Genomic DNA, 25,853 nt, shown 5'->3' with positions numbered 1-25,853 from the left:
GATAACAGATTGCACAGATTTTCATAATTAGAGATTGAGAAGTCAATATGTAGCCTAATACAAGCATGCTCCACACATGAAAGTGAATACAGTGATGCTCGTTCATTTTTATTTGCAGCAGTCATTGCCAGGCTGTGGGTTTTGTTTTAACCTCTCTCACTGATCGATCCCCCCCCCCCCCGGGTGCTCGATCACACAGCTGTGAATCACAAACCGGCTCTTATGCAATGGTGGGCGAAGCAGAATGGGGTGGGTTGATCCTCTGAATCGTCAATTGAAACTGGCCATTTCTATTGATGGCAATGTAACGGCTCAATACTTTCCAAATAGACACTCCTGACTTCATTCAGAGAGTGCTGGCGATCTGTGGGGGGAGAGAGCTGCAGCCTATCACAGTGCTTGCTTTTTATTGGACGATTGAGTTCACCAAAGCTTTCAGCTCACTCACAGACACAAATCATAACGAGTCATTGTTTTCTCAGGTTTTTCTTTTTAATGAAAGAGCCAGTTCCAGTGTGTTTTCTAGAAATGAACATAGAGAACAACTTCACAATCCAGCCATCAGGTTTTGTACTGCACACTTTAGGATGCTATTATGGTAACATTATCATATTCAGCTATAACCAACAAAAGAGAAGACAATACAACAGTCAAATCACTTGATGGGGAAAGCATCAGTCATGTCACCAACATAGAAACCTTATAACTCAGAGCAGCTGTGAGTCAAACATGTATAAATGGAAGAGAAAGAACATATTTGTCTAGAGCGGATCCTCAAACCTCTTTATGAAGCTATAGTGTGTCTATGTATTGCACAACTGTTCTGCCTGAATGGGAGTTTGACGTCATGCCAACAGAGTGTGTTCACATGTAAACCAATAATCAATTCCCACACACTCCTTTTCTTGACATCCTTCTAACTGCAGATGCTACTGCCCTCTAAACGTATACACTTAATTCTTCTATATGGATGCATTTAAGGCCCGTGTATATTTGAGATTATAATCTTTATACTGGCTGCTAGATTATTTGAAGGTAGGCCTACTTTAAGTAAAGCTCCTCTTGAAGTTTTGCATATTTATGTGTGCTACAAGATGAGTTATAGATGTATGTTTTTGGGGCTTATTTGTCTGAGATCGGCATCAGATTTTCAAAGTTGGTAGTGTCTAAAGCCACAAGCAAATAGTTTGTTAGCAAAAATCAATTAGATCCAATCAATTCTAAATAAAGTGTTTCACAGGCTTTGACTTTAAGTAGTTTACCTTAAAAGCAAATATACAAAATAAAAAAGACCCCTAATACTTATTTCTAGTAGCCCATGGATTTTTTTTTATAAGTAGGCCTATAGGCTACTTGACATCACATCATGAGATCAACTACATGTATTGTGAGCTAATGGCTAAAAAAAACAATGACAAGCAGTTTTAGCTTACAATCAACTGAAATCTTGCAACTGAAATGCGCGAGAGAACATGCAGATTTGTATCACAAGTGTGTTATTCATTGCAGCAACATTCACTTGACAGAAAAATATGTCTGTAATGAAGTTTTTGTATGTCTTAAGAATGTGTGTAGGTCTGAAAAAAGACTATGTACAGCCATGCTAGCTAGCTTAAGAAAAACGGTGAATAGCTAAATGCTAATGTCAGCAGCCTAACATGTTAGTTAGCAGTGATAGTGCTAGCATGTTTGTTACATCTTAATCTACCGATGCCTGTGATCAATTGCCTAGCATGTTTATTTAACATCCTAATTTAGTAACAGGATGCTAATATTAGCAAATTAGCACTAAACACTAAGGCTTATTTGAATGGCATTAGCAGGTATTGTCATACACCATTTTGACTTGCAGATTGCACTACTAGATGAAGAAGAAGTAGGGGAATTACATTCATTTAAATATTCTCTGGTGGATGAATGTATGAACAAAATGCCATGGCATCTATCAAATAGTTTAAACTCTGCATGTAACAACGCCACATTTGACATAGCAACATGAGATACAAAAATGCATCTCGCTTCAGTTGCAGGATTCCTGTTTAAACCCAACCACTTTTAAATGTTCAACTCCTGATTTCTTCAGAGGACATCATCTAGATTGTGTCAAATACATACATACATACATACAGAGCCTAATTAAATATTCCTATGGTTGTTTTCTCGTATAGGCCTACTGTAACTACGGTCAATACCTTGACAACAAATTCTGCCAAAAAGGTTGCAGAAAAAGCAACATCAGTTATATTGACAGGAAGCAATGAGTTAGGCTTTTTTTGTAACCGCTACATTATACTCTCTCTTTTCTTTTATCATGCTTGTAAAGGAAGACCCTCAGGGACAGCTACAGATTTAAACACACTGCAGCGAGGCAGCACAATAATAAAGCCTGGAAAGAACTGGAAGAAAACATTTGAGCAAGGGTTCCTCTGTATCGGAGCCCACTTTGTAACACCTTTAGCGATATTCACCACTAACATGACTTACAAAATAAAAGTATTTGTGATATAGCAGCATTGTATTAGTCACAGTGCACCTCGAAGAATTATGAAGAGTATAATCGGTACATGAAGGTAAAAACATTGTCTAGATACAAGGACCAGTTACTACAATATGAAAATATTACATTTGCTTAAGAGAAACAATCCATCATGAAAAGGAAGAGCATCACAGGTTGGATAGATAACAGGAGTTTTTGGGTCTCTGGAGGAAGGCCGGGCGGGGGGGGTGAAACAGCACAGCATTACTATGATAATCATACCTGAAGAGTTCTTACCCCCGTTAGGAAGGAAGGAGGTGATCTGCTTTTTTTCTTTTTCTTGAATCGTCTCATCAGCGTCAGTCCTATGAGTTAATATCCTTGAATTCAATATTTGGTACAGGAATGTACATAATGTTTTAAAAATGAGCAGTAAAGTACAAACAGGAATAATTAAGCAATGCACGGATATACAATGTCCTCAAAACCTTATCATACACACTTTAACAACTTTTTGAGAGCAGAAAACAAACTGATTTTTTTTCTTCACACACAAACACTCAAGGAGAGACTGGCCCTTCAGTTTATTTGAATTAAAGAGAAAACGTTTCCTTAGATGTGTCTCTCGAGAACAAGCGTCTGAGGTCAGCACTGACTCGACTGCACAGCAAGTCCATTCAGGGTAGAATGAATTGCTACAACAGCCATTTTGCATATAAAGTCTGTATAAAAATCAAGGAGCAATAGCAACAGGCCCTCTTCAAGGTTAATAACACACCTACTGTGAGCTTATAGCTGGAGAGACCGGAGGAAGAAACGTTGAAGTCTCTCCAGCTGAAATAAAGGCGAGAGGTAAAAACAGGAATACGGTATGTTGACCCACGGTAACGGAGGTCTGATAACAGTGAAACTGTAATACTGCAAATGCACAGTTGGAAGATGGCATTCTGTCCAAACAGCCTTTCATACAAAACAAAGATTCATGTTAAAAAAAAACACTGTAAAAGCACAATTACAGTAACTGTGTTAACCTAACATGATGAGGTTTTGATTGTAGAAAAATATATGGCCTATATCAAAGTCACTTAAACAGAAAATAAATCCCAACAAGCACAATTCAGGGTCATTTTACAAAGTCTTATCTATAATGACACCACAGCAGGACCAGATTACACACAAGGCTAAACTGAAGGCATTTTGGTTGTAGAAACTTGGGACAGGGCATTTTGTTCAAATCTGGAAAAGGTGTATACATTTAGATTTAGTCACGTATACACATACTGATTTATATTTGTTTGGGTTTTTATGAACATATGAGTGGGACCTTTTCTCTTTAATCGAATGTGTTAGATTTAATCAATAATGTATCTGTGACAAATCCTGCACAACCATGTATTTCCTCTGTCTAACTGAAGAGAAAACAAATAAATACAAAATAAGAACAACTCACAACACCTGAACTCTTTTTCACAAGAATTGATGCTAGCAAAACACTTTTTTTTTCAAATTCTTAAGTCCTAAATGACTTTAAATATTTACAGCATCTTTGAAGAATGTGTTAATATGGCATCAGTTTAGAAAATGTGCAAAACAATTGTCATCCTTAGCTACCAGATCAGTCAACACCAGTACTCCACCGTTCACTTATTCTTGACATGGCGTGAATACATGGATATAGTATAGAATTCCTAACTGGAAGCTAGGAAAAGCTGCAGTTTGTATCATACTTTTTCACAGCCCTGCATCTAAAGTCTCAATCTGCCAAAGATTTCTAACTACTTTCACATCAACTATGTTCAGTGTTTTAACCACACTATTGACTGTGCAGACTGGATACACAGGACTTCTAAAGGTACATACATCTGTATTGAATGGGAATCAGACCTCGACCATTATAATACAGTTCACAGCGAGTCCACCTACTCTAATAAAACCACGCTTCATAATAAAAGTCATGCATCGTATGGGGGAACAGCTAAGGATTTCAGTAAGGACAGTAAGACAAAAGAAGTAACAGACATCAACCAATCAGCTACCAGACATCACCATCTCTGAAAAACAGTGATGTCATTATACTCATTCACAAAGGTTTTAAATCACTAATAAGTAGATTTGGCATTTCAAGTGTTCATGACTTGGGTATGGTGTAGCCTTAATACTATACACTTTCTAAATTATTACTTGGTTGAAAAGCCTTTTCTGGTACTGTAGGAAAATTAACACTTTTCAAAATAACAGCTTTTAGTTTTGACCAAAACTATAATCTAAATGTTCCCGACCACACAAGTTAAGCAGGATGTTACATGTCGCATCTTATCTGTTAACTCCAACCATTTTAAAACACCATGTGCTTTGTATATTAAGAGCAATATCTGTCCATGCACCATGACAGGACTGTTTTACGCCAGTTATATAATAAATAAAATATTGCAATTCTCTAATGAATTAAACTCAAAATAAATACTGCACAGTTGGACAAGGTCTGTTATTTTAAATCAGATCACTACAGCTGGACAAAAGGAACCAATCCACAACTCCGTTCAAATATACTGCAATAATACTGCATACAGAAACCTCTGGAAGTACTGTTGCATTGGGGTTTCAGCTTTTGCAGTAAATGTATTTATGATCAGCATATTTTTGTGTAATAACCTGTATTCAATCAAATATTAACACTGTGTTTTATCATCACTCTGACCCTGTGAGTGCACAGCCTCATTTCAATCTTGCAGTCCTTTTTCTTTGCTAACAAACAGGCCACTTCACTGGAATACATTTACACATTTCCATTTTGCTACAAGTTGCCTAGGTTAATGCTACTCTTGTTTCTGCTCGGTCCATGCCGCTCTATTGCAGTTTCCAAATATAAAAAAAACACAATTATATGAACCAAACATTTGTGACATTTCAGTAGGTCATAAAGAAACACACGCATCAAAGGTAAAGTGCATTGTTATGACCTGTGTTCGGCTACATGTGGTGGGAACTAGAGTGGTGATGTTCATGAAGTATGGTCTTGTTTGCGTACCTGCTTTGCATGCATTTGAGATGAATGCCAACAAAATAATTGCATTTCTGTGTGTGGTTGTGAATGTAAACAACGGGAACAAAAAGGAGGAGAAGAAAAAAAGAAGTGAGATATCTGATGTCAGGTCTATACAAAATATTGGCACGTCATCTTATAAACAGTGTGCTGGATGATGATCATGTCTAAGAATGACCACTTACATGTAGCATCCAGTCTTTTGTATCACAGTATTAAAAGTGCACAAATTGCCACCATTTCCCAATTGTAATATTTCTCAGCATGTCTCTCTTCTACAATGTGCTGCACTTTTTCTTTGATGCTCATCCATTCCACTTTAATGTCTTCTTTACCTGAAGGTACCGGACACGCTCCTGACCCCTGACCTGCCTCACACCTGAGTCTCCACGCCGCTAAGTTTAGGCATCAGGATACGAGGAGTCACCCCGGAGTTGAGGTCCCTCTCGAACTCCAAAAGCTGGCCCATGAAGTTGAGATTCGGGGACACCACGGGACGACGGCTCCGCACGTATTTGTAGGCGTCTGTCATTGTCATGAGGGTGTGCTTCATAAGGTAAGCGATGGCGATGGTTGCAGAACGGGACACGCCTGCCTGGCAGTGGACCAACACTCCCTGTCCACTCTGATATGCCTCCTCTGTGGATGAGACGACAAGAGCGATGAGCTCAATTAAAAAAAAAAACGGCTTAACACTGTGAGCATGGGAATATAGAAGGTATCGTTACTCATTAAAACGTACAACTTAGATAAAAAAGCCTATAAGAAATATATCCTAAAACATGTAATTAAGCCAGTTAATTACCAACATTTAGTATGTTACCATGCATGTTTCTATATTTAAAACATCCCTGACTACTAAAATCTAGTCTAGTCACCATCCATCGCAAAATGGTGATGTAGCATTTTGCCAAAGGATTGCTTTATTTATATTCTGTTTATATGCACTGTTAATAACTGGGTTTCTTTAGCAGCAAATAATTGCTGTAGAAAGTTACAGCTAATGCAAGCTGAACATTTCCTTCTGATGTAGAATCTCACCATTTTATTTTATTCACCACAATTCTTTTTTAACACTAAACAAAAGTTCTGCCAGTCAATAAAGTAACTTGTCTGAAGACGAGTCTCTACTAACGCAGTGTGAGAGGATATCAACTGTGGATATGAAAAGATGATCACATTGAATTTAGATTATTTTTCCTTTTTGAAATTGTCACTGAAAAAGACTCAAAGACAAGACAAATGCAATCGGACGTGGGACTCGCCGATGAATTCGAAAACCTCCTCAAAGTATTGTCGAAGGTTTTGCTTGCTGTTATCGGTGGCAGGCAGCCTCTTGTAGCGCAGTCCAGACTTGACATGGTAGAGCGGCAGGTGGGTGGTCACGTTGACCACGTAGCCGATGTTGAGGCGCAGCAGCAGGTCCAGGTCCTGGGCGTCTCTCTCGTTCCCCAGAAACAGGAAGGGTAAGATGGCACTGATCACCGCATTCTCCGCATCGGGACTCATCGCGGTCTCATCGGACAGAGAGGCAGGCAAGGAAGACGAGAGCGGTAGAGAAAGGTGCACTGAAGGAAGAAGAGAAGGTTTTGTAACGTGGTCTGCAAAGACAAGTCATGACAAGAATAATACGGCGAGAAACTAACAAATAACACTCAAAGTTACCAACTCAATCATTGAAAGGTGTGATATTCGTCTGAACACTAACAAGCAGTATTTTTTTTTTTTTTAAGAGGTCTGGCCATTATCACTTGTTTTGACTTAAATTAAATAACTTCAAAGATGCTTGATGTTACCAAATGTGGATGCGACAGCAGAAAGAACTGCAATATATTTAACACGCTGAGGGAACAGGATCGGAATTATGACAGCATATTCCTAGCAAAGCCAGGCACTACTCTTACTTAAAAAGCTAATTAACAGGGATTTTTTGATTGACATATTCAGCATAAATGGGGGGAAACTGCTAAATAACAGTCAACACGAACCAACTGTATGTCAGTGATTGAGTTGCTTAATAGCAATTATGAATTTGTACCATTTGCACTTGAATCGTGAGATATTCTTACTTCTGTTGTTCTCCTCGTCCTGGTCTCTGTTCAGAGAGTTGAGGGCCAGGTGAAGCGAGTGAGCCGTGGGCAGCGAATGTCCTCCATCCCTGTCTCTCTGCCAGGGCCTCGGTTTGATGAGTGTGCTAGGGGCAGACGGAGGGGGCGAAAAGGACACTGGTGACGGCGGTGAGGCGGAGCGTGGAGAGGGGGAACGTCGATATGCTGCATCTCCGTCTTGCTCAGCTTCTACATCTTCAGCTTTATTCAGGAGCCTCTTAAGCGAGTTCCGCCCTTCGTCATAACTAGGTCCTGACCTGCGGCCCATAAAATCTAAAGCAGCCATTTTCCCCTGCTGAAGACGTCGTCGGCCAGCGCGGTCTGTAAGATGAGAATGCGCGTATTCCGGGAGGTTTTGACAGTCCAGGGTGGCGAGGCCTTTTCCGTTGCTACCGTCCTGGGCCTGGGTTGCGCAGGTGTTCCCGAGTTCTGCTCCCATCCCGGCACAGTGATTCTTCTGGGCCTTAGAATGGGTCATCTTCTTGACCAGTTCTTCAGGCCAGATAGTACGCACGCTGTAGTCGTCGTCGTCATCGGCTTGGAACGCACCTGCCGGATGAGCTGCTCTCCCCGGGGGTTTGCCTCTGCGAGGGTTAAACGTCACCACTATGGGGTCGCTGCTGCAGTAGCTGCAGGTGGAGCTGCCTGTCTGAGAGGCTTTGGGATTGCAGCCTGTGACGCAGCTCTGTATCGCCCGGAGAGGGGCCGAAGAGGACAGCGGGGTACAGGGCAGACATCCCCCTACCAGTTTTTTGCGAAGGATAGCAGGACTCTCGAAGTTCCCGCCCTCTCCAGAGCAGGAGGCACAGCGGAAAGGTTTGAACAGGCTTGTCCGGCAGTCGGACACAGTGCTGTTGGAAGAGGAGGTGGAGGTGGTGGAGAGACACCCCCCCAGATTTCTCAGGCCCATTTCTTTGCTTCCTCTCTTCACTGCTCCAGCATTCTGAACACAGGAGAACGACGTGGACGTGCTTCCTCCCCCTCGTTGGCAGCTTGCAGTGTGTCCCTTACAACCTCTGCATTTGACCAACCTCCAGCAGCCACAACTGAATGGGCGGGTGCAGTCGATTGTGCAGGTATGGTCAGGGCTGGGGAAGCCTCCGGCGTTGGAGGTGCAGGGGGAGAGGGGTAGACCATGAAGAAGGTGAGAGCGGGGGTCCTTGGTGCGGGAAGGGTGCGGCTGGCTGACTTGCTGAAAGGAGACTGGGGCATGGGTGGGTTGGGAGGGAGGGGGTGACGGGTAGTTGGAGTTTAGTATGGCAGCATGGGGCACAGGGACGGAGCTTTGGTGGTAGGGCAGACTGTGGCTTTGATGGACAGTTCCCAGTTTGGAACTCTTCTTGTGACCGAGAGAGGGAAACTCCTGGTCTCTGTTAGGGAAACTCGTGTTCTCCTTCTCACTCCTGAACCGTCGCTGCTGTGCCTGAGCTGGGACGAATTGTAGGATGCTTCCAGGGGAAGTTGACAGCTGACTGTGGCGACTTTGCTGCGACTTGTGTTCGGCACCACCTGGCCTCCCTGCTGTTCCAGTTCTTCTCTCACATTGTCCTTGATCTATCTGTGACGAGGCACATTGTCCTCTGCTCCCCTTTGCACCTCCGCTGCGCTCTAAAGAGTTGCCGTTTCCTCCTCCCTGTCCTCCTTTGTCCACCGTCACCCTGATATCAATAGTATGTGTGTGGGAGGGCAGTCGTGGGCCGAGAGTTACTGTCCCATTGCTATGGCAGTGACTAGGGATGTGGCTGACATCTGCTGGGACGACCGGTTGATCGATCTTGAATTTGGGCACACGAGCGGATCTGCGCTTGCATTCCCGAGTCAGAGATTTGCAGGCTGGTGGATAGAAATGGGAATGCGAAGGGTGGAGATGAGGAGCGTGTCCATTGGAGGAAGCTGATATTTGAGATGAGTGCTGCGGGATGGTTTGTGGGGAAGCCTCACAAAGGGTTGGGTGTTTGGGGCGCTGGATGACCACTATGCGCTCATCAAGAGGAAGGGGAGGCATCTGGGTTTGTGCAAAGCTGTCCAATGAAGACGGAGAGAGAAACAGAAAGAGAAAAATTAGGAAACGATTGTATTTCACAACAATTTATATAATATACACACTGGAAATGTGGTACACTTTACATTCCATCAGTTTAGATCAAACTGAACAATGAACAAACATCCAGCTATTCAATATTAATATAATAGAGTGCATAATTTGGAGTATAGTTGTGCTTTATTAATATAGTACATCACACTTTTGTGTAATTGAATGTAAAAAGAATACAAGTGAATTATTTGTGAAATGTAAAGTAAAACCCCAAATCCACCACAACACATTTGTTTGTGTTTTGCAAAATGTCCTCATATCTTGGATGTCTTTTGCAAAACACATAACTACAAAAAACAACTAAACACAACAAATACCACCAACGGCAACAATATTGCATTTCAATATTATTTCCTCTCACATTTACCGCAAATGAAAGGAGAATTTATATAAAGAGAAAACCCACTGAGGTGCATGTCTGATTTGAATGGATAACACTGTAAATCATTACGTTTGCCAATCCATTTCAACATGCACATCAAAATCTGTAACCTGCTTATACCAGGGCCCTTTGCCCGGCTTTAATGCTCTACTTTATTTGTACCGTTTCCCAGTAATATCATTACTAGGTGCAAGAGTGTGTACCTGTTTGCTGTTAGCAGCACATAATCCCAGCTAATCCTGATGGCACTGCCGCTTTTAAAAGCTCTGCCACGAAAGCTGAAAATGAGCTGCAACAACCTTCATCACTGAGTTGCCTTTCTTAAAAAGACACCTAAGATAATAAGTTAAGTCATGGCTGTTGGGAAAAGAAGGTTAATATACTTTACAACATGAACTGAACAGCGCATGTTTGCTGATCTTGTATTAAAATATTACTGTGATACAGTTAAGCCCTTAAAAGTGGCAGTGTCTTACATTGCTGCATTTACACTTAAAAACAACCCACTGCCTCTCTGAAGTAGCTTTTGGCTCAGTGGGATTCTTCACTGTGAAGACTGTTTAATGCAGGAGGACTCAAATGCTTGCTGCTCCCAGCCATCTGTTTATCCTGCCTCTGGAAAAAACTAAATTAACCAAATCCTTTGGGCCAATTAGAAATGAGCATTTTTGTCCAGGCCTTGGTATAAACAGAAGATCGCAACACACACAATAATATAACTCCGCTAGAGAGAAAGCTTTCTCACCATGACACAGCAAAAATAGATTAACTGAATGTAGTTAATAAATATGCACTTTGTAATACAATTATTTGCCTTTATGATTAATGTCTTTAATAACAGGTAATTACTAAGACTTTAGACTTTACATTTTTTGATTAATTCGGTACATTCATTATAAAGCTGCTCTCAAACGTTAAGCGGGAAAATTGCTATCGTTAATGCAAAAAATCCTCCTCCTGGTTCACACACTGCTAAAAACAATCGATCTGAGATGTTCAGCGCCCAACAGCTGTTTGGTTGATGAAGTGCTTTAATTTAGTTTTTGCCGACCTACTGCTATGGCTGCAGGGTGGCTATACAAATGGAATGGCAGGATGTTAGCATGCTAATCCCTGTTGAGAAACAGTAATGTCATGCTTTTGTTGATGTGAACTGTTGACATCAAATAGTCCATTGTCTCCAGCTCCATCACATTGGATGGAGATGGACGTTTCTAATACAAATCAAACACAGCACATTTGCATGGCAAGATACCATGAGTATAAGTAAAACAAATTGTTTATGTTCTGATTTAAATAAAGTTACAATCTACAAAATATCACATAACATTGTTTGGATTTTGCCACCAAACAAACAAACAAACTTGTAATTGCATTAAACTTCAGGGTGGATTTAAATGTTTAAAGACTAGCCCTATTTATTGAGAATCTCCCAGGGAGTTGAAGACCAAAACAACTGGGAGGAACCATAGACTGTGGGAGGAACAGATACTGAGGACAACACTGGCTGACAGATACAAAGTGGGTAGAGAGGAAATAAAGGGGGACAGATTATAACGTGACACTGTACACCATTGACTACAGGGGGTGACGGTACATGTCAAAAATAATCTGGGGATGCCTTCAGTCCCAGCACAACACACAGATACCGACCCATGGAGTGTCCCCGTGCTTACATCCTCGCACAGAGTATGGTGATGGTATCCTCATCTTTTTTTCCTTTTTCAGCTGTGCCTGTGGTGGAGGGGGTGGGGGTTACATTGACCCAGTTTTATCATGGTGGAAGTCACTATCACTCTGATCACTTTTCTCTCACACACTGTAAACTGCAGGCTGGCTAGTGGCCTTTTCACTCACTCACTCACAGCTCCAGCAGACAGGAAAGGCCACACAGATAGAAGGGAAACACAATAACAAGAGAGGAGCCTTTTTGAATTTGCACTGCCACATGTTGACATAATAACTCATAAGTTTAAGACAAGGCTGAAAGCATTACACCATCTGATGCGCTATGGCCACGGTACACTTTTCTGTGTTGGCAGCATACAGTCAGTACAACATGTTTAAATGAGGAAAAAAATACAAACATTACAATGATTATCTTAATCTGAGAAATACTTTTGTTTTGACATTTCTTCTAATGTCTTTATGGTTAATTGTCTGGTGCATGCATCTACTTGTGCTAGGACTGCATCCGTACTTTTTACTCTGTTATTGTAGTATGCTTTTACAGGCAGAATAATTAACTAGTTTAGATTAGGACATCAGAAAATATAATTTATGATACATAAATATGTAGTGTCTGGTTGGGGGAACTTGTATCATTTCAGTTATCAATTGTGAAAGTAGAATTGGGAATACAGGAGTTTTTCATTGATGTATTTTTAAACAATGCCCATTTTAAAAATACATGTTATTCCTCTGGTTTAAGACGGTCCTCAAATATTAGTCATCTCAAAAAACTCTCACTCAAATCCACAATCTTAAAGGTGTTAGAGATGTTTGGATATATAAAAGGTTGGGACTTCTTCATAGACAATGAACTGTAAAAGATGTTACAGATGAGCAGCCAGGGGTTTTGCGGGTTTTCACGTCAAAGCAAAAAGCTCATTTGGGTATTAAACAATGAGTAAAGCATTGTGTGGATCCAATCAAATCAGTCTCCATTGATTGTCATAGACCTTATACTTGATGACATCACACGTTTGAGACTTACTTCTCTTGTTTCCAGCTTTGAGAGAGAGTAGCTCATTGTGAAGAAGAAGCCTTCATCACAGTTGGCATAGGGGCATGGTAAAAGGCACACTGAGGGAAACACTTAGCTGGACATTGATCAAATAAAACCCAAGTCATTGTTTGTTCAAGACGGATTCATTTGAAGTCATATACAACTATGCTGTGCCAAAGCAACCTGCTTACCCTCTCCTTCAAGGTTGTGAAGGCCAAACAGAGCAACAGAAAGAAGCAGCCTTAAGTAGAGACTCAATCAGTGTAAACACCTGTGCTCATTGGAGCATACCATGTAGTGCATGGGCACGGGTGGCAATTTTCTTCCAAGTGTAAACATTTTATTGTTTAAGGCTTCTGTGGTCAGACATATAGAATATGTTGACATATTTGATTTATTGTGTTTAAATAATTTGCCTTACATTTTGAATATGTTTGTAGATAAGAATAACATTAATTAAGGGTATACATGCTGCATTCTTTATGCATGCTGTGGTTTTATTAAATGTGCCAAGTGCTCGGACTGTCTTAGGGAAGAAAGCTTTGAGATGTGCAGCTCCACTAACTTGGAACAGTCTGCAAAGAGAATGGAAAATGACCAAGCTAGTACCACTACATGTTTTTAAAGCTCGGTTGGATGCTACACAATCAGATGCTGTTGGTACCTGTACATGTGGTTCAATATGTAAATTGTAATCCCTGTACATTTTGCTGTATGATGTCCTTTTGTTGTTCTGTTTATGTTTTTATGTCTTCTTGTGGAACCTACTGCTGCAGGTCTCCCTGAAAAAGAGATCATTGATCTCAATGGGATTTTACCTGGATAAATAAAGGTTTTGAATTGAATTGAATAAATAGTGGATTGTCCTATGGGGAGGGGCTTAACATATATAACCCTCTGTGTTTTGAGGTTAGTCTGACTGTGGCTGTAGAACAGAGAGGTACCAGTTATAAGTCCTCGACCTGTATATATTGAGGTTTGCTTTCTGTAGATCCTTGTTACTTTGTGTTTTTTCAGCATTTTGGCTGTTAATAAAAGCACCTCAGGATACATTTGTTGTGACTCTAGCCATCTTATTTAATAACTAGTTTTTTTCATCAACCCTTTTTGTAACACTCATGTTCACAGATATTGATTAAACTTTCCTCTGCTATGGAAATCACATACTGGAAGATTCTATTTAGGTGGTGTTCCCTTTATAAGTAAATGAGTTGAGTACTTCTTCTACAGGGTTACAGTTGATCTGGTGTTTTATTTAAGGTCAGGCAAAGACTGTTGAGATTTTGAATACCATGTCTTGTTGGCAGACTGCTGCAAACAGGAATCACCTGAGAGAATATAACTGCAAAATGGTGTGAGCACTGTTGATTAGGAGGTTAATTCAATGGGTGTTTAATGAACTGTGTGCATGTGAAATCCCTCCAGTTGGTTGTTCTAATGGAATCTGATAAAAGGGTCTAAGCTACCTGCTCTGCCAGGAAGCACACGTGCTGTCCCGCGTGTTTGCTGTGATTGTCTTTCCAACGTGAGCTGCCTCAATCGGCTTTGTGGTGTTATTGCCAAACACCACAAAGTGTTTCATTTTTCATTATTGCCCCCTTGTTAATATAATGCTCAAATGACCAGATCCCAGCACTGGGGTAGCAGCATCCTTCACCGCAGAGAAAACAAACTGCTCAGTTCGGTCGGCAAAATGGATGTGTCATGGCTTCGTGGCATCACAGCTGCGTACCATGACTGCAGCAGTGTTATACATCAGACAACTCGGTCTGTGGGATTGCATAACAGATCTACCAGGCAAATATATGACTTCAGATGTTTACAGTAAAGTGTGAATAAGTTATGAGCTCATTTCAGAGAAACTGAGGCATTACACCCACTTATATTAGGATGAGTGGCAGGATGGATCAAGGACTGCAAAAGTATGCGCATGATTAGGTGTCTATTAATATTAAAGCAAAAGGTATGATACGCTTTAGCTGCTTCAGAATTCAGCGCATGAAAGTGTGAACGCAAACCCGCAAGGAGGAAAAGAAATATCTTTTAAAAAGAAGATAACTCAGATTCTGTTAGCGAGAGTGGCACAAGCATACTGGGGAGATCATGACGCCTTCCCTCGCGCACTGCTACCCCACCAGCAGAATAACATAGAACAGCTTAACAGACACAGGCAGAGAGGAGAAATGAGCACATGCTAATGTTTTTCCATCTGATTTAACTCTTTCAAAAACACCTGAGCCAAAGCTGCACCAAGATAACTCTGAACTGTGAAACATATCATAAAACAAAATCCAATCAGGGTAGAAGTCATTTTACTTGAAGGACAATAAAAAATAACTTCATTATGCTGATGTTGACATGTAAGGGCCTGGCATACAGGACAGTGCATGACTTATGATATCTCATCAGGTACAGTAGATTCATGGCGCTCAGGGCGTCTCCAGCTGCAGGGAGTGCTTTTGGGACAAGCTGTTGAAGAGGCTGATGTTTTTTCTGGGAACAGATGGTCGTCTGGCTGTGCAAGATCGATGGAGGCCTTCCTGTTCCCTCTCCCCGCCCCGGCTTTATGCAGCTCCTTCATCACAACGCCACCTGACAGCCAAACACCCACGCTGCTGCAGAGCGGACCGCACCAGAGTTACACAAAAAAGAAATGATGTGAGGAGGTGCAACTCAATTACTGCCTCGCAAATATGCTTTGGTTTAGACTATCTCTTCTTCTGCTGCATGATCATTTTTCCGCCACAGTAACAAGGCGTCTTGAGATAGTGGATGGCAGGAAGATTAGTCATCAGTTGTATGTTACTAGAGGCTGATGAGCAAGCCGTTTTTTACATCTCCACATTTTCTCGTGTTTGCCGCAAAATGAAAGGGAGGCGCTTCACTTCTCTCTTTATACACAGTATCGGTCCACACGCATAACCAGCTGACAGATGGACAGCCAGAGCTATGGGCACTTGAAGGAGAAAGGCACCAGGATGTTCCTAACAGCATTGAGGTTCAAACAGTTGGTGCCACAGATCATGAAACTACACATCCACATGCGGCAGCTAGTCTGACTGAAAATCAATGAACAGGTTCCTGCAGACGGGACCGCCGCGGGGGGTGTAAAACAAGTACGTTGATGGATATTCTGCTGTCAGAAATGTGACATGAGTTGCAGACTCCCAGCTAACGCATAGGAATGAAACAGGCACTGAAGAATAAAACAGAAAAACATGATTTAAAGCACCATTTTCTGTTTTTCATTATTTGGATGATATAAGAGAGGTGCTGGTAGGCTGATCAGGTTAGCTGTGTTGCCCTGCTGACTCAGAATAACCTGTGTGAGCTGTGATGATTCCACTTTCTACTCTCAGACCATTTGATCGATGAGGATCTTAAAGAGATAATAAATGCAAGCTGTCCCTTTGTGTTTTCATATGATGGTAGTTGTATACTCTTCAGGAGTGTGCACCATTAGACTCGCAGATGTAATGCTCTGACATAAAGCCAAAGATGACAAATGATTATACATGTTATGGAGTAAAGTAGCTAAAAGAAAATGGCGGTCCCGTTCATACTTTTCTTTGTCTGCACAGATATCAAATAACAGGCTTATTCTCAGATCTGCAGAGAAGCAGAACACGATGAAGCTAATCAGGATTTAAACAATCGGGCATGATTTGGAATAAAGCCAGACATCCAACAAGCGACTGATGTATTGCCTAACACTGAAAATGTATTCGTCTGACCACAAAAGCTTTGTAGGGTGTTCAAATTACTAGCAAATTCACAAGTGTACTTCTAAGGAATACAAATACTCTGGACACCATTGCAGTGTGACCTGACACTGGTGTCCCAGCAGCACGTAGTCTCCCTTGTAACTCCAGACGGGGTGTAAATGGTAATTTGTACTGCAGCAGAATGGGTTGTAGATAGGTGACGCAGGCAGAGAGTTCCTCCTGCCCATCATAAATATTATATGAATAATAGTATCTACTAAACTAAAGCACCCTTTAGAGATGGCTACCTGCCAAACCGATTGAAAAATCACATTTAAATGAGATATTCCTCGCCAAATGTCTTAAACTCGAGCCATTACTCGAGCCATTCATTTTTTTGTTTCTGACAGAATAGTACTCCAAAACTGTTAAGATCTGAATCTAATTTCATAAGAAATGTTTTAAACAGATTGGAAATAATTTGATGATTAGTACAAACTAGGGGAAGTGTTTTATAATTACCCAATCATTGGAGTGGGACATAAGGTTAAATCTAAGTTTCAACCAAGCAGCAACCTCAGGTTCTGAGGGACACCACTTGTAGCAAATATTAAAAATGGTGTGGAAGTCTATGAAAAGATGACCTTACTTTTCACTTGATTTAGTACCTAAGTAAACAGTCTCCTAATGAGTTTATGATCTCCAATTGCTAGTTTAAAGTCCTCTTCAACACAGCATGATGTTCTTTGTGTAAACTATGGTCTAATTTAGAGTGAAAGAGAAGATAGAAAAAGCAGCGTGTGCTCTAGGGCTTGGCTACCTTGTGATTGACAGGACTTTACCGTAGTGTTCTTTGTGTTTTTGATGATGATGGCCAAAATGCCAATTTTGAGGCTTTAAAACCATAGTCAACAAACAAATGAGAGGCACCACGGTGACTATGTCCACCTATATACCGTCTATGTATGCAACACAAAATGACTGTCAGCATGAGTGTATCAGGCTGAAGTCATACACTAATGATGGATAATGTGGGACAAAGGGAAATTAGTTTCCTCTTGATTTCCTGCTCATGTGATGACCTGCTTTTGACTCAGATGCGCACATACGAGTGTTTTGTCATGATAATGGTACAATAATGACACACCAGAATGAGGCTTGTGCTGAGTTAGCCTTCTTTAATGTTGCTTTGTTTTTTGTATTTAGAACGCTGGTCTTTTCTCCCATTGGATCCTATTCTACGATTGGTACATCTGTACTGCTAAACTGCACATTGGTGAATTTGTTTTTTCAGCGTTATCTGCTTTGTTTCACTGTGTCATCAGAGCTCACACCACTACAGGCGGGGAAGTCAAAATAATTACATCACATAATCTCCACAGTCAGCAGACAGAAAGTGAAAGAAGCAACTGCACAAACCGGCCAATCAAATGGCAGCGTGATAGGGAACATTGAGCTATCTCTTCTTTCCCTCCACGATTCAGTGAAACTGGTTTAACACCTGACTTTTAGGACATACATCACCATCCACCCACATCCAGAGTTAGGCAATTGTTAATTTGTATAAGCCTACATAAAATGGGATCAGTTGCACTTTGGCTGCGGGGCCATATCTTTTCAGGGTGGCCCAGATTTCCTGGATGTGCCCCAAATTTAGAGATTGAAAAATCTAATATTTTAATCAAATAGCAAACCAGTGCTAATCAGTTAGAGCACCTCTAACAGCACAATGATTTAAAAAGCCCAATGCCAGCACAATGTTATGGTGCATTGTAATGCGAAAGAATAAGACCGCTGTTCAATTGAATCCAAAGAAAATACTAAATCCTGAAATAGAATACTAAGAATAGAAAGTGTCAGAAGCAGCTCGGAGAAAGGTTCTGTGGTTGGTTGGGATTGAGCTCTCTGTCACACACAGATACAGAGAACAGTAATAGGCTTTGAATATATTTTAAATCTTTGAAGAATGATCTCCTTAAAAAAGCACATTGTCATGGTTATTGATGGCTATGTAATCAGCAGACATTGTAAATCCCACCAAAAATGTTTTTATGAAGCTCGTGGCAAGACATTTCCATCCACCAAATGTCCTCCCAAACTGTCATTTTCTGACAAGCTGTAACTTGCAAACAGCATTCAAAAAGACAGACAGGCAGGAAAAACACATTCTGATTAATTGGTGTCGACAACAACTGAACAAACGTGCTCTAATATTACACACTGTGCGCTCTGTGGCAGTGTTTGATCGATGTTTGTATCAGAGTGTATTTTGATCTGAACCAGGGAAGGAGTTGCTGCTCTGTAGAAATCCAGGATCTTGTCTTTCCAGCTAGTCCTCAAAATACATTTCCCCCTGCAGGCCTTTCATCTCAGAAAAATAGCCCCAGAAATGATTTTTGCGACACAAGGTTGCTCAACTTAAACAGGAAAAAAACAACATCTGTTATTTGTAACAGTGTGGTAAAAAACAATGTGTTTCCATTCCCCCTCTGGAATATACTATCTTCATATCCTTTAAAGAAAACCTCCTAGGAAGCATGCATGAAAACAACAAAGCAGGACATCCCGAGGCTATCAGAGCCGGCCTGCAGCATCAGCATTTAGAAGGGGGGGTGCGTAATGCTGTTGTCATAATTAAAGGTTGGAGTGAATCTATAATGAAATGCTTGAGGGAACATTTTAATTTCCGCCACTAAGCGCCACAGAACTGTCTATCTGCTCATTCTTAGTCAAAGTCATCAAAGACTATAAGTTTAAAAGACAGAGGAACAGGATAGGCCACCAGTCTTACACAAAAAGGGTGGAATATGCAAGCTAAAACAATTAGTTGACTGACGGAGAATCCCTTACATTGATGAGCCATATTTAAAGGTGAAACACATCATAATAGTGTTCCAATGAGATTTGATCCTGACTTTTGTATTCACTTATTAAGACACAATGCCATCATTTAAAATGGACCTTGAGTCTCTTCAATAAAGCTAATTCACTCAAGCTAATTTCTGTAAAATCATTGGCACTGTGTTAGATCTTGACTTCTCTTGAATTCAGAGATATCTTTAGCTGTATATTTTAAATATCGTAAATATCTTGTTATATTTTCAGGGTTAATCTGCCCTGAGCAATCCCTTTGAATGAGAGCATTGCATTTTGTGTGATTATGAACAGTTCAATTAAAAATGTTCCATGTTTACTCTGAGATTTAATCAGAGTAAATGTAGTTATTGTTCCATGAAACCGTACACCGTCACCGGAAATGGCCAGCCATAGTTTGATATTGATGAAAGCATTGAGTCAACAGTCTCTGTAATTCAGGCCTGGAAACCTACATCTGAACTAGGTGTGTCATGTTAGAGGCATTTAAAATATAGTTTAATGCAGGTTTAATTGAGATTTGTATTTGTCCTTACACTGCTCAGTCTTGCAGCAAATGCACTGCAGTGAATTTTCTGTGTGTGTGATATGAAGCTACCATAGTCTCATCATGTTTGTTAAATCAAATGAGTATGCTTTAACCATTAACACACTGTATGTTTGATGTAAATGGAGCCTTCATATGCGAGATCCTTAATCTCCAGGCATCTTTATAATTTCACCACCTTTTGTTTCTGCTGGAAAACTTTCAATATCGACAGATACTAAAAGCTTAACTGTTGCGATTTAAAGTAATGTGCTCAGGCTGCACATTTCTCCTGCCCTGCCTCTTATCAGCACTACCTCAAACAGAAATAAACCAGGTATTAATATTTCCATCTTCCACTGCATTGTTGTTATTCTGCGGGCCATTAGAAATGGAAAAGCTATTAGTTCCTGTCTAGTGTCTCTGCAGTCGCTAGATGGCGCACTGGCTAATTTCTGTTATATCTTTTATTTTAAATCGCATATTCGCTGCACATTCTTTAAACCTTTTACCATGACGAGAACTAAAGCTGATGTGTGCGACAGACAGGGCCCTTTCCCAGCTGGCGTGTCTTCACGGACTCGTATGTACAATAACATACACAGGGAGACATTGAGGACGCGCTTTATCTGTGCTGAGAGCCCAGGCTGACCAACACGTAGTGCTGTGTGAAGCCGTTGAGCGTGACGGGGTCTCAGGCTGAGGCCGACCGGAGCGAACCGCTGCTAGAAGTACCGATACTGAACAGAAACATCACTTACATCAAGCGTGGCAGTCCCGTAGTGTTCTCCTCATGTATGCGCAGCGGAATGACAAATCCTCATGTCTGTAGTGGCCCGAGTAGCCCACGAGCCGCAGCGATGGGATGCTCCAGATGTGTGACACCTTCCCTGCCTTGCTCATGTATTTCAAAAATAAAATAAATTAAGAGCTGGCTCGGATAGAAGGTGCACAGCTCTGCCGGAGTTCAGATGGACACATGAATTAATTCATGTCATCAGGAGTGCTTGGCACACTCAGCTGGCGTCACGTCGGAGCGTGTGTCACTCTGAGCTGCGGTGCGCGTGTGAGGAGACACTGACGTGGGGGGGGCTCTATTGTCTCTGCTGTGGATGACATCATCCCAGACCAATGGCGTAGCGCACGGGACGGTCGGGGGGCGAGCACGTAGCACGTGTGGGCTGATAGGGGGGGGGGGGGGGTGTTAAACAATATGCAAGCCCCCCCCAAAAAAAACATTGTCAAACACTTAAGTATAGCCTACATGGTGTGAAATGAGGCTACTACAGGCAGTCATAACATGTCTATTTTCTAATTAATGGGAAGAGAAACTTAGTTGAATAGATTAATATATCTATTAATTAAATAGATACAGGCCTTAATAAACATATATCAATATCACTTTGATTTTGAAACTGAAATAATGGTAATCGTAGAGTAATAGTTACAAAAAAAATACTTTCTGTCTGATAGCTTCAAAAACATGTCAAACTATTTCCTTAGTCATAGTATCAGACACGATTAGATAATACTTTATATTTGTAGTGTTACAGCAGCAAAGGCAATTTCAATGATGTGTAATTGAGGGAGGACACTTCAGGAAAAAACATGTTTTGTGTTCATCTATTGGTCCATTTTAAGGGTTTGGCCTGTTTTGTCCCCTTAAACCTGATTAGTGGAAAGATAACGTCCAAAATAAAGAATGACATTTCTGTCAATATTAATTAAACGGATAAATAAATACTGTAAGCGTGGGAAATAAATAAATATGGCAATCAAATCAAATCTCTTTGCATATTTTGTTATGGCATAGTAAATTAAATGGCATTCCGTAACACAATACACATTTAAGGGTTTAATTCACTAACTCTGCTCAGTAATAGGCACCGACGATGGAGTGTTATATTTCCATTTCATGCTACTTCCTATGTCTTATATTTCTACACTGCTCTCACAGGGAAATATGTTACTTCGTATTCCACTACATTTATAAATAATATATCAGTTTACCATCCAACCAGAAGGGCAACAAAATAGTTATGTAAAGAATAATGAGCAAATAACAAACAGATATACAATGCAGATAAGAAGCATAGAAGTTATGTCAATAGTGACATGTGAGGTAACGGCTGGTGGTATGATACAGTAGTTTAAATACACACATGTGTGAAAGTATAAATATAGTGCAGGTAAGTGCAGTACCGGGTGAGGCAGACTCCCAGGATTCATTTTTCTGCTATGAAGACTTTTGATAATCTAATTACATTTTGCCCATGATCTCTTCACAGTGACATTTCAAAAGGACTGACATTATTGCCAAATTAAAAGGTCTGAGTATTTTGTTCATGACTCCTAAGCCCTAAAATGATAAAGCTGTGTAACAAATTGCAGGAAGGGGAAAGAAATATGTACTTTTCATAAAGATATTCTATTTCTATTTTGTAAATGTAAGAGTAAATACTCTTAACAGTTTGCAATCTTATTTATTACTACTGTAGGGCTGCAGTTTACCATTTTTTTCTATTAATCAGCCTTTAACCTTATCAGCAACACACTCATACACCCACACACAGATGTCCTGCTGACCAGGAAATAGTCAGGGGAAATCATGAAGCAGCATATACACAAATGTTAGCGGTTGAAAAAACGTCTTGCATCATTGATGAAAGCAGAGACATGTAGCGGTACTAGGGGGGTTACACATATCCGAATATAAAAGGTTTCTCTGTTGGCTGAAAATTCATCCCCCTTTCAGATTTTTTTCTCTCAGACCGAATTGCATTGTCCTCAAGAGCCCTATGTTGTTTCACCACCATAGTTTCCATCCAATCAGGTAATAGACCTGCGTTTGTTTATCAAATATTCGGACGTGCATCTGTGTCTTGTATTTTTCACCTTTTGTGAGTTCGCACAGTCATATAGGTATATGCTGGCAAACGGTATCAAAGTGTTGGCAGCGTGTATAACATTTTCATGGGTTCACCTGTTGTGACATTAATGAGGCTCAGGTTCAGATGACAGTAAGGCCGTGGCCAGGCAGAACACTCAAAGGGTGGGTGGCTATGTTGTGTTTGACAGTTGGACAGTTTATGTGCATACAAAATAAAATAAAAGTTTGGTATTGTTCGACTGAGGTGAAAAAGTTGGTGTATCGACAAAAGTTAGATACAACAAAGTGCATTTCAAACAGATCTAGCAAACAAGTAAACGTCTGTTGAACAAAATGAAAGATTGCATCTGGTCACTTTAATACGTAAAACAAACATTAATATATTTTTTGACTTTCAAAATAGTTTTCACGCTCTTTAAATTGCCTCATCTTTTAGCGCCCTCTACTGCAATGTAATCCATCTGGACAAGTGGCAATTTGTATCACATACCTTGATAAATAACTCATAGCAATTGCTGAAAAACAAATACTGAAGCATAAAGAGTACATAATGCTCATTTTCAGGTTTCATATTTGTATTTTGTGCCTGTACTGTGACATGTCTGCATGCTTTAATGTTCAAGAAGCTCTTTATTTTTCTCATACTGCCTGTGCTGCAGCACCTCTTTCCCCCCTCTGTCTGAAACCAGAGCCCAGTCTGCTCTGATTGGTTAGCTGCAGGCCCGGAACAAAATGACTTTGGGGTGCATCTGAGATTACAGGGGGTGCAGCAGTAGTAGGGTTAGGTGAGCAATAGCGGCCGGCAACAGCAATGAAAAATAGCATTGATGTTATGGTCCCCAATGAACAGATTGTAGCATTTGTTATGTTTTGAAACCAAGCAAGTGAGAACATTTAAAGTGTGTTAAAAGTGCAATCCTTCATGGCTCAGAGATAGAATGGCTGCGTTTTAGGCAGCTAAGGAATAGCTTCACTTCAAATGTCAAAAGTGCAAAGTCGAAGTACTATTTGTCAGTTACCACAGAAAACCTAAATAATCCTAGGAAATTTTGGAAAGCAATAAAATCGATATCAACCGGTGAGATCCGTAATGAGCTACCTCCGTGCCTTACCACAGCATCTGGCCCTATATCGGACAGGGCTACTATGCTAAATTGCTTTAATGAGCATTTTGTGTCCTGTGGTTCTCTATTTGATTCTGTCACTAACTCTGCTTCTGTAAACACCACAGTCTGTGACTCTGAACAACGTGGTCTGGAAAACCCTTTCAGTTTTACCCCTTTTACTGTTGATGTTGTTCATGAAGCCTTATCTAAGCTAGATCCTAGGAAACCGGCTGGCCCGGACAACTTAGAACCTTTCTTTTTAAAGATAGCTGCAGATTTTATTGCTCCACCTCTCACTTCTCTTTTTAACCTCTCCCTCAGCACAAATACAATTCCAAAAGTATGGAAGTCTGCTTATGTCTTGCCTTTACTGAAAGGAGGGGAGGCAACTATTTTAAATAACTATAGGCCAATCTCGAAATTGTCAGTTCTGGCTAAGGTTCTTGAACGCCTAGTGAGTGAACAGGTAAAGGAGTTTTTATGTACAAATGACATCCTGTCTAAGCATCAGACAGGATTCAGAAAGAAACACAGCACCATCACTGCCACAATGAAAGTGGTGAATGACATTACTAGTATTTTAGATAATAAGCAGAGTTGTGCAGCTCTGTTTATTGACCTTTCCAAAGCGTTTGACACCGTTGATCATCGCATTTTAAAGCAGAGGCTACTCAGTATTGGCATATCCAGCCTTGCAGGGGGGTGGTTTGTGAACTACCTCTCTGAAAGGTCCCAATGTGTTCATTTTGATGGACTGTCTTCTGAGTGGTTAAACATTTCTAATGGTGTACCACAAGGTTCTGTTTTAGGACCACTTTTATTCTCCATATATATTAACAGCGTAGGTGATAATGTGGATGAAGCTACTTTACATTTGTATGCGGATGATACTGTGATGTATTGTGCAGGTCCCACCGTTAAGGAGGCTGTTGTTAAATTACAGGCTGTTTTTAACACTATTCAGACTCAGTTCTCTGAATTAAAGCTTCTTTTAAATGTGGATAAAACCAAGGTAATAATCTTTTCAACAGCAAAAAAAGACACCAGAGCCTGTTTTAGATATTGTAACTACGCAAGGAACAAAACTTGAAGTTGTTGCCTGTTACAAATACCTTGGTATCTGGCTTGATGATTGTCTCTCTTTTAAACTTCATGTCAATAACCTGCAAAAAAAACCTGAGGGTTAGGCTAGGGTTCTTTTTCAGAAACAAGTCCTGTTTCTCGCTTGAGGCCAGGAAAAGGCTAGTCACTGTGACCTTTTTACCTGTGCTGGACTATGGGGATCTGGTCTATATGAATGCACCTGCCAATTGCCTCGTCAAGTTAGATGCTGCGTATCACAGTGCACTAAGATTTGTGACAAACTGTAAAGCATTAACCCATCACTGTACCCTGTATGCAAGGGCTGGTTTGCTTTCACTAACTGTACAGAGGCTCAGTCACTGGTACATTTTTATATACAAAGCCATGCTAGGGAAACTTCCATCTTATATCTGATCCCTGATCTCACGGAAAATTGTAAGTGGCTACTGCCTGAGATCGAATGCAGTGGTTTTATTAAATGTGCCAACTGCTAGGACTGTCTTAGGGAAGACAGCTTTTAGATGCGCAGCTCCTCTGTCTTGGAACAGTCTGCAAATTAAATGGAAACTGAACAATCTGGTGCCACTAAATGTTTTTAAAGCTCGGTTGGATGCTAGTCAATCGGAAGCTATTGGTACCTGTTTATGTGGATAATTATGTAAATGATGCTGTATGATGTCCTTTTGTTGTTCTGTTTATGCTTTTATGTTTCATGTGGAACTACTTGAACAGGTCTCCCTTGGAAAAGAGATCAATGATCTCAATGGGATTTTATCTGTATAAATAAAGGTTTGAAATTAAATGAAATGAAATTCATCCAGTCCAAAGTGGACTATGG

General features: G+C 40.6%; 1 protein-coding gene across 1 annotated transcript in view; it reads right to left on the bottom strand.

The window, feature by feature from the left end:
- The window catches only part of LOC117458054 (uncharacterized), a 30,214-nt gene extending 9,226 nt beyond the window's left edge, over positions 1–20,988 (bottom strand). The window contains exons 1-4 of the mRNA XM_034098291.2: positions 20,698–20,988; positions 7,589–9,648; positions 6,785–7,087; positions 5,897–6,158 (exon numbers count right to left, since the gene is read on the bottom strand). Coding sequence (XP_033954182.2) covers positions 5,897–6,158; positions 6,785–7,087; positions 7,589–9,632 — 2,609 coding nt within the window. The 5' untranslated portion in view covers positions 9,633–9,648; positions 20,698–20,988. The remainder of the gene's footprint in view (positions 1–5,896; positions 6,159–6,784; positions 7,088–7,588; positions 9,649–20,697) is intronic.
- Between the last annotated feature and the right edge of the window lie 4,865 nt (positions 20,989–25,853).

Source organism: Pseudochaenichthys georgianus, chromosome 14, assembly GCF_902827115.2.
Source record: "Pseudochaenichthys georgianus chromosome 14, fPseGeo1.2, whole genome shotgun sequence".
NCBI classification, from domain to species: Eukaryota; Metazoa; Chordata; class Actinopteri; order Perciformes; family Channichthyidae; genus Pseudochaenichthys; species Pseudochaenichthys georgianus.
Note: the sequence above shows the minus strand (reverse complement) of the source record. Positions and strands in the feature narration are given on the sequence as shown.